Source organism: Moschus berezovskii, chromosome 3 (assembly GCF_049115385.1).
Source record: "Moschus berezovskii isolate FMDL1 chromosome 3, NW_MosBer_1.0, whole genome shotgun sequence".
Classification (NCBI taxonomy): Eukaryota; Metazoa; Chordata; class Mammalia; order Artiodactyla; family Moschidae; genus Moschus; species Moschus berezovskii.
In genome coordinates, this window is record NC_142462.1 from 128842179 (window position 1) to 128855525 (window position 13347).

The 13347-nt window shown below is 54.4% G+C and overlaps 1 protein-coding gene and 1 pseudogene across 2 annotated transcripts in view; one reads left to right on the plus strand and one right to left on the minus strand.

Annotated features, from left to right (window-relative positions):
* Nucleotides 1-13347, minus strand: part of PTPRN2 (protein tyrosine phosphatase receptor type N2) — a 638480-nt gene that overhangs the window by 565651 nt on the left and 59482 nt on the right. For both annotated transcript variants that reach the window (XM_055421655.2, XM_055421657.2), the window contains one exon: nt 769-819. In XM_055421655.2, coding sequence (XP_055277630.2) covers nt 769-819 — 51 coding nt within the window. Of the gene's footprint in view, nt 1-768; nt 820-13347 lie in introns of those variants that run through there.
* Nucleotides 3729-4589, plus strand: LOC129552820 (heterogeneous nuclear ribonucleoproteins A2/B1 pseudogene; annotated as a pseudogene).

Consider the following 13347-nt stretch of genomic DNA (forward strand, 5'->3'; position numbering starts at 1 on the left):
GAGCCGTGCCAGGGCCCAGAGAGAGGCTCGCCTGCACAGCTGTAGTGAGGAGGCGCTCAGGCCGGCCAGCATGCAACGGCCCGACCGGGTGGCCTCCCATCACGCAGCTGCTACAGCCTCCAGCCCAAGTCAGCACTCGCCACAATCTGCAGAGTTCACCCCAAAAAGAACGAACACAAAACAGAGCCATCCAGCCCGTTGGCGTGGTCCCCAGGGCACGTGCGCCACGGGGACACACACACAGCTGTCCCAGCCCCACGTCCAAGGGCTCCAAGCGGGACTTTCTCACCAGGACACTGGCCTTGCCGCCCCTGGGTCTGGGCCCTCAGGCCCTCGACAGGGCTCCCGGAGACCTGGCAGAGACAAGCCAGCTTGGAGGTGGCGGGGCAGAGGCTGCCCTGACTAAGGGTCCCGGGGGCACGTCCCGCTCATGGGCTCTGCCCGCAGGCCCCTGGTTGGCACAGAGTTGGGTGGGGCTGGGGCACCTGCGCCAGGTGGGGAGGCCGCAGCGGGAGGCAGGCAGGGACAGAGCCCACCCTGCAAACACTCACCGTAGGGGAGAGGCAACCCCGCCTCACGCCGGGCCTCACGGCACGCCTGGGGCCCCACGTGCAGACGGCGTGGCGGGTGCTCTGGCCTAACCCTGCCAGTGCCTGAGGTGCCGAGGCCAATGTCTGCACACGCTTGGAAGAATCGAACATGAGCCCACCTGGGACCCCGCTGCACGTAGTGAAGCCAGCCTTGGGGTCACCGTGGGCTGGCACTTACCGTTCACACAGGTCTCAGCGGGTCTGCAGAGGCCATCCTCAAACAGGCAGCCTGGGAGGAAAAACAGAGGAGGGAGAGTCAGAGCCTCAGTGTGCTGTGGGCCGCGGCCCTGCTGGCCCTGGAGTCCGGGGGCTGCACGGCACTGGGGGCCTGCTTCGGTGAGAGGACGCTGTGCGTTGGAAGCCAGGCCACATGCCCCTGGCTCAGGTCGGGGGAGGGAATGAAGCAGGGCTGGCTCCCCCGGGGAGGACGACCAGTTATCCTGTCCCTCTGTCACTGCGAGGGGCCGTCCCCTCCTGCTGGGAGGTGGCAGTGAGCCCGTCGGGGGCAGCTCCGTGGCGAGCCCCCCACAGGGCCAGGCCCACAGTGCCCTGCGCAAAACACCCTCAGGTAGCGCCTCTGAGTCTTCTGTCAAACCTCCCGTGCCCAGTGCCCACAGTGTGCACCAAGGCATCGCCAGGGCATGCGGACAGCAGAGGCGGACGGAGGGAGGCCCGAGTGCTCCGCAAGGAGACCAGACGTGAGGGGGGGAAAGCGCTCACCCACAAGCGGGGCAGGGGAAGCGCACGGAGGGGGACGTGCTGCCCTGCGTCCAGGGACATCTGAAATGCACCCTTGGTGCCTGCTGTGGCCAGGCAGGAGGGTGTGAAAAATGGGAACAATGCTCAGAGCATCCTAAGGGTGCCCCAGGCATAGCCACACCTGCTCCAGCAGGAGCCAACTAAAGCCAGATGGTTCCTGAATATGCACGTTCCTTCAGAAGCAGAGAGCCTGCAGTCCTGTCTTCAGCTGACAAACTCCTATTCAGCTACTGAGACCCAAGTCCACAATCACCCAGGGAAATGCCCTTGACTAGGCCAGTCCAAGTGTCCACTACAGGACTCTCCACATTGTGCTGTGATGTCAACCTAAGGGCAAAACTTCTCTGAACATGAGACTCTCAAGGCGAGGAACCACAGAAACGTAGCTTCTTATCCTCCACCGTTTCCTGAATGGCTTCCCCTGTGTCTGGCGAACGGCAGATGCTCAGGAGTTAAGGGAAGAGTGACAGAGAAGGACGAGTAGAAGGAAGCTGCCAGTCCAGGGAGATTCACCCCAGGGGCGCTGTACAGTCTGCGGTCATTAACTTCCTCACAGGGAACTGCTCCGAAATCCCACAGCTGGAGAACTCATCCCCCAGACAGATGTGGGCTGAGGAAGGCCCAGCTCTGCAAAGCACGGTGCCAGGACCAAGGGCGCGAGTCTCACAGAGGGCGGAACTGCCCACGCTCACAGGAATAAAGGAGTCTCACCCGCCCTGTGACAGCTTTACACACCCGCTCCCCCAACCCCTTTGCCCCAGAGGAGAAGCCCTCAGAGGGAGGCCCTGGGCACAGGCGCGCCGTGAGCCGGACGCTGCCCGGGGCCCCAGCTCCAAGCAGAGCTCCATCCTTCTGGAACAGCAAACCCCGTGAGAAACAGCATTCCTTCTCAGTCCAGTCTCGGCACACGCCTTCGCTGCCTCCCTCATCTGTGCACAGACCCCACGCCCTGTCCCCTCTTCTCAGAGCTCCACTCCCTGCCCGCCCCGCTCTCCCTGCAGAGCCCGGCCAAGCAGAGCAGAGGACGGCACCCTGGGAGGAAGCCAGCGAACGCCCCCACCCGCCCAGAGACAGTGGGCACGGGGAAGCCTAGCAGACTGACTCTGCTCTGCTTTCCCCCAAAGTAGTGACCTTGAGGATGTCCCCGGCTCCTCTGGTCTTGGCACGGTGAGTAGTGAAATCAGGCCAGGGTAGCTGACCTCCACCCCAAGTCCAAGGACACCGGAGGAGCCCCAGAGAGGCGGTAGGAGGGGCACAGTCACGTTAAAAGTCAAATCCCATACCCGCCGTGTGGGCGACCCACAAACCGAAGAGCAGTAATATCAGAGACGTTCTCACACTGTTGCAAAGGTTCTACTCCCCACAGCAGGCTTCTCAAGCTGGGGATCCAGCCAAGGGACTGGGAATCCCCAGGGAATCTGACTTGGAGGAATAGTGGCATTTGATTACGGAACTTCCACAGGACTGGGGGAGACCCTTGGAGGGTACAAACAAAACAAATGCATACCAGGACCCAGGTGAAAGGAGCAGTGACCCCACAGAGACTGAACCAGACCTGCCTGTGCGTGTGCGGGTCTCCTGCGGAGGCACAGGTCCTCTGTGGCTTGCCAAGGGACAGGGACACTGGCGGCATCAGTCCTGGGAAGTGCGTGTTGACAAGTCCTTTAGGAGGTCGCCACTGAGCCCTACCACAGAGCTGTGGACTCCAGGACTGGTTGCCTCAAGCCAAACAACTAACAGGGATAGCCCCACCAATCAGCAGACATGTGGAATAAAGATTTACTGAGCACAGCCCTGCCAACCAGAACAAGATCAAGTTTTCCCCACAGCCAGTCCATCCCATCAGGAAACTTGCATAAGCTATTCATCCTCATCCATCAGAGGGCAGACAGAAGAAGCAAGAACTACAATCCCACAGGCTCCAGAATGAAAATCACAATCAGAAAACTAACCAAAATGATCACAAGGATCACAGCCTTGTGCAACTCAATGAAGTTGTGAGCCATGCTGTGCAGGGACACCCAAGACACATGGGTCATGGCAGAGAGCTTCTGATAAAACACGGTCCACTGGAGGAGGGGGTGGCAAACTACTCCAGTATTCTTGCCTCAAGGACCCCGTGAACAGGATGAAAAGGCAAAAAGTTAGGACACCAGAAGTGAGCCCCCCAGGTCAGGAGGAGTGCAAAATGCTGGAGGGGAGAACAGAGAAATAGCTCCAGAAAGAAAGAGCAGAAATGACGCTCAGTTGGCTGGTGGTTAAAGTCAAGTCCGATGCTCTAAAGAACAGTATTGACTATCTCCAGCAAGCTACTGGTTGCCTTCATCTCAGGTGTGGGTCACAGGATAGCTCTTGGAACTGGGAGAACCAAAATGGAAAATGGCTGAAGTGATGGAGTCCGAGATCGAGCAAAGTTTCCAAACTGTTACTTCTTGGAGGAAAAAGAAGGAACAAGAACAATTCCGTAAACTCTTTATTGGTGGTTTGAGCTCTGAAACCACAGAAGAAAGTCTGAGGAACTACTACAAGCAGTGGGGAAAGCTTATAAGCTGTGAGATCATAAGGAACCCTGCAAGCAAAAGATCGAGAGGGTTTGGTTTTGTCACTTTTTCATCCATGGCTGAAGTGGATGCTGCCATGGCTGGCAGACCTCATTCTATTGGTGGGAAAACAATTACCCCCAAACGTGCTGTCCCAAGAGAGGAATCTGGACAGTGAGGGGTTTTCCTAACTGTGAAGAAGCTGTTTGTTGGCGGAATTGAAGATACAGAGGAACATCATCTTAGAGATTACTTTGAGAAATATGGAAAAATCAATGCCATTGAGATAATTACTGATAGAGAGTCTGGAAGAAAAAGAGGCTTTGGATTTGTGACTTTTGATGACCATGATCCCGTGGATAAGATTGTGTTGCAGAAAAACCATACCATCAACGGCCATCATGCAGAAGTGAGAAAGGCCTTTTCTCAACCTAAAATGCAACAAGTCCAGGCTTCTAGAAGTGGAAGGGGAGGCAAAGCTGGTTTTGGAGATTATCCTGGTGATGATGGAAATGTTGGACCAGGGTCAGGACGAGGAAGTAGTTTGGAGGACGATCTGATGGATTAAGAAGTGCTCAGTGGACTTGGTCATGGTTATAATAGGTGTGGAGGATGACCAGGAACTGGCAATTTGGGAGTTAGCCCTGGATATGGAGGAGGAGGAGGAGTTTATGGTGGTGGAGGACTTGGATTTGGATAGACAAGAGGATCTTTAGCTTCCTATTTTACATGGACTTGACTGTACAAAGAGGAGAGAATAAGAGCCCAGAGGTAACAGGGCAGCTTTAGGCTATCCAAATAATTAATGAAAACTCTTTCCTCAGTCATGTCATGACTGTGGCAGTGATGTAGCAGAAGATACCAGAACAGATGCAGAGTCATTTGTGAATGGATTGGTATACTTAAGAACATCACCTTACTATGGAGGAAAGAATGAAAAACATTGCTTTTGAGACAGTTTCCCAATTTTTTTGTTTCTTTCAAGTAAGAGGATAGAAGCATCCTTTCTTTGATAACATTAATTTTTTAAGTGTCCAGTGACATGTGAACCTGTTTTCAAGATTTTTCTCACAAAAGTTTTGAAAAACTGTTTTCTAGGATCATGGTATAATGAGACATTTAAAAAAACTGAAGTGTCTTGTAATTAAGAAGTTGTTGTACATTTATGATTTAATAAAGACTTCTAAAGGAAAAAAAAAAAAAAAAAGAACAGTATTGCACAGGAGCCTGGAATGTTAGGTTCATGAATCATTTAAATTGGACATGGTCCAGCAGGAGATGACAAGAGTGAACATTGACATCTTAGGAATCAGTGAACTAAGATCAATGGGAATGGGCGATTTTAACCCAGATGACCATTACGTCTACTATTGCAGGCAGGAATCCCTTAGAAGAAATAGAGTAGCCCTCACAGTCAACAGAAGAGTCCAAACGCAGTATCTGGGTGTAATCTCAAAAACGACAGAATGATCTCTGTTTGTTTCCAAGGCAAAGCATTCAGCATCACAGTAATCCCTGTCTTTGCCCCAATCACTGGTGTCAAAGAAACTGAAGTGGATTGGCTTTATGAAGATCTACAACACGTTCTAGAACTAACAAAAAAGATATCCTTTTCATCATAGGGGACTGGAAGGCAAAAGTAGGAAGTCAAGAGATACCTGGAATAACAGACAAGTTTGGCCTTGGAATACAAAATGAAGCAGGGCAAAGGCTTTGCCAGGAGAACGCACTGGTCACAGCAAACACCCTCTTCCAACAACACAAGAGACAACTCTACACATGGACATCACCAGATGGTCAACACTGAAATCAGATTGATTATATTCTTTGCAGCCAAAGATGGAGAAGCTCTATGCAGCCAAAGATGGAGAAGCTCCATACGGTCAATAAAAACAAGACTGGGAGCTGACTGTGGTTCAGATAATCAGCTCCTTAGTGCAAAATTCAGACTTAAATTGAATAAAGTAGGGAAAAGCACTAGGCCATTCTGGCATGACCTAAATCAAATCCCTTATGATTTTACAGTGGAGGTGACAAATAGACTTAAGGGATTAGATCTGGTAGACAAGATGCCTGAAGAAGTATGGGCAGAGGTTCATAACACAGCACATGAAGCAGTGACCAAAACCATTACAAAGGAAAAAAAGACGCAAGAAGGCAAAATGGCTGTCTGAGGAGGGCTTACAATAGCTGAGAGAAGAAGAGAAGCAAAAGGCAAAGGAGAAAAGGAAAGATACACTCAACTGAGTGCAGAGTTCCAGAGAATATCAAGAAGAGATAAGAAAGTCTTCTTAAGTGAACAATGCAAAGAAATAGAAAATAATAGAATGGGAAAGACTAGAGATCTTTTCAAGAAAATTAGAGGTACCAAGGGAATATTTCATGCAAAGACGGGCTCAATAAAGCACAGAAATGGCAAGGAATTAACAGAAGTAGAAGAGATTAAGACGTGGCAAGAATACACAGGAGAATTATATAAAAAAGGTCCCAATGACCCGGATAACCACGATGCTGTGATCACTCACCTAGAGCCAGACATCCTGGAATGTGAAGTCAATGGGCCTTAGAAAGCATCACGATGAACAAAGCTAATGGAGGTGATGGAATTCCAGTTGAGCTATTTCAAATCCTAAAAGATGTTGCTGTGAAAGTGCTGCACTCAATATGCCAGCAAACTTGGAAAAACTCAGCAGTGGCCACAGGACTGCAAAAGGTCAGTTTTCATTCCAATCCCAAAGAAAGGCAATGCCAAAGAATGCTCAAACTACCTCACAACTGCACTCATCTCACACGCTAGCAAAGTAATGCTGAAAATTCTCCAAGCAAGGCTTCAATGAACCAAAAACTTCCAGATGTTCAAGTTGGATTTAGAAAAGGCAGAGGAACCAGAGATCAAATTGCCAACATCCATTGGATCATATAAAAATCAAGGAAATTCCAAGAAAACATCTACTTCTGCTTCACTGATATGCTAAATCTTTTGACTACGAGGATCACCACAAACAGTGGAAAATTTCTAAAGAGATGGGAATACCAGACCACCTCACCTGCCTCCTGAGAAACCTGTATACAGGTCAAGAAGCAACAGCTAGAACCAGACATGGAACAATGAACTGATTCATAACTGGCAAAGGAATATGATGAGGCTGTGGGCTTCTCCAGTGGTTCAGCAGTAAAGAATCTGCCTACAGTGTGGAAGCCACAGGAAACATGGGTTTGATCACTGGGTCAGGAAGATACTCTGGAGGAGGGCACAGCAACCCACTCCAGTATTCTTGCCTAGAAAATCCCATGGACAGAGAAGCCTGGCAGGCTACACTCAAAGGGTCGCAAAGAGTTGGACTGAAGTGACTTAGCACAGCAAGCAGAGAAGGCAATGGCGAACCACTCCAGTGTTCTTGCCTGGAGAATCCCAGGGACGGGGGAGCCTGGTGGGCTGCCATCTATGGGGTCGCACAGAGTTGGACACGACTGACGCAACTAGCAGCAGCACAGCAAGACAAGGCTGTATATTGCCACCCTGCTTATTTAACTTATATGCAGAGAACACTATGCAAAACACTGGGCTGGATGAAACACAAGTTGGAATCAAGATTGCCGGGAGCAATATCAGCAATCTCAGATACGCAGATGACGCCACACTAACAGCAGAAAGTGAAGAGGAACTAAAGAGCCCTTGAAGAGGGTGAAAAAGGAGAGTGAGAAAGCTGGCTTAAAACTCAGCATTCAGAAAACTAAGATCATGGCATCCAGCCCCATCACTTCATGGCAAATAGATGGGGGAAAAGTCAAAACAGTGACAGATTTTCTTTTCTTCGGCTCCAGAGTCACGGTGGATGGTGACTACAGCCATGAAATTAGAAGACGCTTGCTCCTTGGAAGGAAGGCTATGACCAACCTAGTTGCTTCAGTCGTGTCCGACTCTGTGCGACCCCACAGACGGCAGCCCACCAGGCTCCCCCGTCCCTGGGATTCTTCAGGCAAGAACACTGGAGTGGCTGCCATTTCCTTCTCCAATGCATGAAAGTGAAAAGTGAAAGTGAAGTCGCTCCGTCGGGTCCGATCCTCCGCGACCCCATGGACTGCAGCCTACCAGGCTCCTCCGCCCATGAGGTTTTCCAGGCAAGAGTACTGGAGTGGGGTGCCATTGCCTTCTCCGTGGCCAACCTAGAGAGCGTATTAAAAAGCAGAGACGTTACTTTGCCAACAAAGGTCCATAGAGTCAATGCTATTGTTTTTCCGGTAGTCATGCATGGATGTGAGAGCTGGACTATAAGAAGACCGAGCATTGAAGAGTTGATGCTTTTGAACTGTGATGCTGGAGGAGACTCTTGAGAGTCCCTTGGGCTCTCAGAGATCAAACCAGTCCATCCTAAAGGAAATCAGTCCTGAATATTCATTGGAATGAGTGATGTTGAGTTTGAAACTCCAGTCCTTTGGCCACCTGATGAGAAGAGCTGACTCATTAGAAAAAGACCCTCATGCTGGGCAAGACTGAAGGCAGGAGGAGAAGCGGCGACAGAGGATGAGATGGTTGGATGGCATCACCGACTCGATGGCCACGGGTTTGAGCAAGCTCCGGGAATTGGTGAAGGACAGGGAGGCCTGGCGTGCTGCAGTCCATGGGTTGCAAAGAGTAGGACACGACTGAGCAGCTGAACTACAGCGAAGGCTTGCTCAATGACCCAGAGGGAGAACCGCTCAGCTGACAACCAGGAGCAGCTGCCGAGGGCCTTGCGAGTTTCCCGGGGCTCGGGCCGCCGTGCCCACTGCCCAGCCCCCGGGGCGGCCCCTCTCTGTCACTTCCTGGAATGATGACAGCGTGTTTCCTGTGCCCACAGAAGACCGCAAGGAAGGCAGGCTGCAGGGGCGAGGGCAGGCGCCCGCTGGGGCCAGAGCCTCGCTCACGGTGAGAACTGCTTGTGTGTCGCGCGCGAGCGGCAGGTGCCGCTGCTGGACCAGACAGCAGGGGGCGCTGAATCCACGCCCCATCCCGCGCCTCCGGCTGACAGCAGGCGGGGTCTCAGTGGGACGTGCCTCACAGCTCACTCCTGATCGCCAGCCCGAAGGAACGCCCGCTCAGTGTTCACCCGCCTTGGTCCATCCCAGGGCCTGGAGGAAACGCGTGGCAGAGACCTCGATGTTTCCTGCTTCTCACAGCCAGAGCACGTCTCTCCCAGCCAGGACACTCGCTGATTTGACCGCTAATTTATCTGTGTTGTTACTTGTGCTAAAATTAAGAAAGACCATTCTTCATTTTAAATACAAGCCATAAACCACCAGGAGGGAAACAGAGGTTTGTCTGCCGGAGCTTGCTTCCGACACACTCCTGGCCGAGGTCCATACACCCCCGACTCCCACTCAGCATTGCTCAAGCCACAGCCTTGGGTCAAGTGCAAGGATGGTCTTGGGGACAGGGGTCACTCCGAAGGCAGAGTTAAATCTGGGAAGAAAGCCCAGGCTGGCTCACTGTAAGGATGTGGGCCACCCCGTCCCTGAAGGCTGGGCAGTGAGCACAGTCCCCTGACCACCCCACCCCCCGGCCCCCGGCCCTGAAGACTGGGTGGTGTGAACACAATCTCCTGACTCCCCTGTCCCTGAAGGCTGGACTGTATGCACAGTCCTGACCCCCACTGTCTGTGAAGGCGGTGTGTGCAGAGTCCCCTGACCCCCTTGTCCCTGATGGCTGGGCTGTGTGCACAGTCCCCTGACCCCTCTGTCCCTGAAGGCTGGGCTGTGTGCAGAGTCCTCTGACCCCCCTGTCCCTGAAGCCTGGGCGGTATGCACAGTCCTGACCCCCACTGTCTGTGAAGGCGGTCTGTGCACAGTCCCCTGACCCCCCTGTCCCTGATGGCTGGACTGTATGCACAGTCCTGACCCTCCCTGTCTGTGAAGGTGGTGTGTGCAGAGTCCCCTGACCCCCCTGTCCCTGAAGGCTGGACTGTATGCACAGTCCTGACCCTCCCTGTCTGTGAAGGTGGTGTGTGCAGAGTCCCCTGACCCCCCTGTCCCTGATGGCTGGGCTGTGTGCAGAGTCCCCTGACTCCTGACATCGCAGGTCTCCCTTGGCTTCAGAGCGCACACGTACATGAGCACACAGGAGACACACTCACAAACACAACAGCCACGTGGTGTCTTCCTTCGCTCCCTCTGAACTCTGAGCGGGTCTCATGACCATCCTGCTGTGCCTTCCCCAACTCTCATCAGAACTGCAACTGACCTGCTCTCCCAGGCTGGGCCCACCCTGCCTCTCACAGCCCCTCACTCCCACAGGCACTTGAGAAGGGTTTTGTCCTGTGTGTCGTGGAAACAGCCATGTGAGCTGGACCCTAGCGCACTGCTGGCTGGAGACCCACCCCCACCCGCCCCGACCTGCCCTCTCCGCCGCAGTGCCCCCACCCCAGCGGGCCCCGCTAGGGGAGCCCCCAGGCCCGGCCCCCCAACCCCGGCACCTCTGGGCCTGGCCTTCTCACCCAGCCCGAATCAAAATCGCTTGCTCCCCTCCCCCAGGGCTTCTAAGTGCCGAGATGGGCATAAACACACACTGACCTAACACAGAGGCTTTATGACTGAAAAATGTAAGAAAAAAATGAATGTAAAGCAAATCGTCTCACCAGAAGGAAAACAGTTTCCCTCTTACACGGAACAAGAACAGGAGCAGTGATAATGGATCGTCTACAAGGCAACAGGAAGAGTCTCAGAAACCAAGATATTCGCACCCAATTTTGTTAAGCTGAGAACTGATCATGCTCTTCAGCCAAGAACAGTTTCTATCTCAGCCAAAGAAAACTACAGTGACATCGCCTGGCACAGGGTGACGTGGCGCGTGCTGATAACAAGTATGTCATGGTTTCCCAGCGGCAGTTCTCCCCAGAACGTCTCCTCACACATGGGTCTTCCGTTTCTCCGTTGCCTTTCCCTTCCCCTGGGTGAACGATATTGTGCGACCCTCCCAATACCTCGGACAGTTTGTTCCCCAGCTGCCATCTGATGAGCTCTGTGACCCGGCCCCACGTTGGACGAGCGCCATGACCCGTGTGAACACTGTGACCCGGCCCCACGTTGGACGAGCGCCGTGACCCGGCCCCGCGTCGGGTAGCACTGTGACCTGGTCCTACGACAACACTGTGCTGCGCTGTTCCCGTTTTACAGACGAGGAAACCAGGATCAAAAAGTGGAATAATCAGCCGTGTCCAGAAGCCCAGTTTGTCTCTGCCCCAAATATGCTCTTCCCCACAACCACATGCCATTCCAGGGAAGAAGGTGTGTGCTCACCAGAGCTCCCAGAGCAAGCTAGGCCACGGACTTTCACTGGCAGAGGCAGGTCCAGACCTCAGCCGGACTCCTCAAGCCACCCCCGCCCTGCGGCCCTTCTCCCATGTGCAGGGGGCAGAACTGGGGGAGGAGAGTGATCTGCGCGTTATTCCACCAGTGACCAGCCACCCGGGAGGGCAGAGGGCCGGAGGGATAGACGCAGAGGGCAGGCACTGACACTCTCGGGGGCCCTCTGCTGCACCCCCATGGCAACACCCCTGCAGTGGCTCTGTCCCCGGCCCAGCGCCCCGGGAGCAGCTCCCGATCCAGCAGGGGGGTCAGGAGGTCACTCGGAGAGGGCCACTGGTGTGCTGAGCTCGGGGCCATCAGCCCCCTGCAGACCAGGGAAGGCGCGGTAAAGCCCTCCTGTGCACGGGTACCAGGAGGCCAGGCGGAGGCGCGTCTGAGAGCGCACGCTGAGGAAACCACAGGGAACAAGAGGAGACCAGCCGGGAGCAGGCCCGCCCAGGGCTCGGGGAAGCTCGGGCGCGCAGACAGCTGCTTGGGCTGCGGGTGTTGTTGGTGTTTCTCAGGTTTTGGTGTTGATGTTGACTGGCAAGTCCTTCACTTGTTCTCCACTCATCTGGGCCACTTCTCTTTTCCAGGAGCTGCTCCTTGGCTGTAAACATCGAAACAGCAGCAGCCTAGAAGCGGTACACACGTGTGGCCTCTGTATACGACGCTTTGTGCCTGAACCAAACTGTGAGCAACTGAAATCCAGCGGGGAGCACGCAGGTACCCCCAGCACGGTGCTCGCAGGCTGGGGGACCCCCAGGATGTATCCTAGAGGCCCTTGGAGCAGAACTGGACACAGGTCTCCGGGCCCTCGTGATGCCCGCACAGGTGGCCTGCATTCCAGGCCTTCCCGGGGGCAGGGTAGGTGCTGGGTAAACCAGCCGAGCTGGCGTATGAGGAGCGCTCCCTGGCTCATGAAAGAGCTGGACGAGAACTCTCCAAGGCCTTCCTCCCGGACCGGAGGCGTCCACACTCGGCCCAAGGCTCAGCTGGCCCGGTCGCTCCCTTTACTCAGAGCCGGGGCACCAACACAGCGTCAGGAGGGGCTAAGTGTAGCACGTCCCCCTCACTCCATGACCGTCCACCCTCCTCCGGAGGCCGGACATCCCCACATCTGACCAGCCACTGGGCAGCGGGAGGGGCCCTTGCTGAGGGCAGAGATCCAGGGCAGGGCCTGGTGGGCCCAGCGCCGATTCCCTCTCTCTCCGTGGCTGCCAGGCTCACGGTGCAGGGCCCGCCCTGAAGAGCGGAGAGGCGGATGCGCTGGGCCTGCGTGCTTGGGGCGTCCTCCACAGCCGCAGGGGAGGTCCAGGCTCAGGCCGCCCCAAGAGACGGCCGCAGGAACCACAGGCAGCTCTGGATCCAGCGCTAACCCACCTCGTAGACGCCTGTCAAGCCCAGCGGAATGGAGCTCGCATCTGACACAGGAAGCGGCCGTCAGCCAGGTGGGATCAGAGCTGTCAGCTGGACACCAGCCCAGACCTGTCGTCCTCGAGGCCTGCGGCAGCTGCCTGCACTCACACGCCCACCCTCTCCAGCAAGGCGCAGCCGCTGTACGTTACCTTGGACAAGGGGTATCTCCTCAAGGCCGCCCCTCCTGCTTTGAATGTGGATCAACTCCTCTCGGCCCTCCAGTGCCCAAGCAGCCACCGCCTCCTGGACGTGGTACAGCTCCTCTCGGCCACCGCCCTAACCCTGGGCGCGGGGTAGCTCCTCTCAGCCACGATTCTGCACATGGTCAGTTGCACCGGAGCCGGGCGTCTCCCGCGTCTGCGCCGCCGGAGCCCGTGATGGATGTTTTCAATGAATACCCTGTTACTAAGGATTGTATTAGGGATTGTATCTTCATTCCAATCCCAAAGAAAAGCAATGCCAAAGAATGCTCAAACTACCACACAATTGCACTCATCTCACACGCTAGTAAAGTCATGCTCAAAATTCTCCAAGCCAGGCTTCAGCAATATGTGAACCGTGAACTCCCAGATGTTCAAGCAGGTTTTAGAAAAGGCAGAGGCACCAGAGATCAAATTGCCAACATCCGCTGGATCATGGAGAAAGCAAGACAGTTCCAGAAAAACATCTATTTCTGCTTCATTGACTATGCCAAAGCCTTTGACTGTGTGGATCAC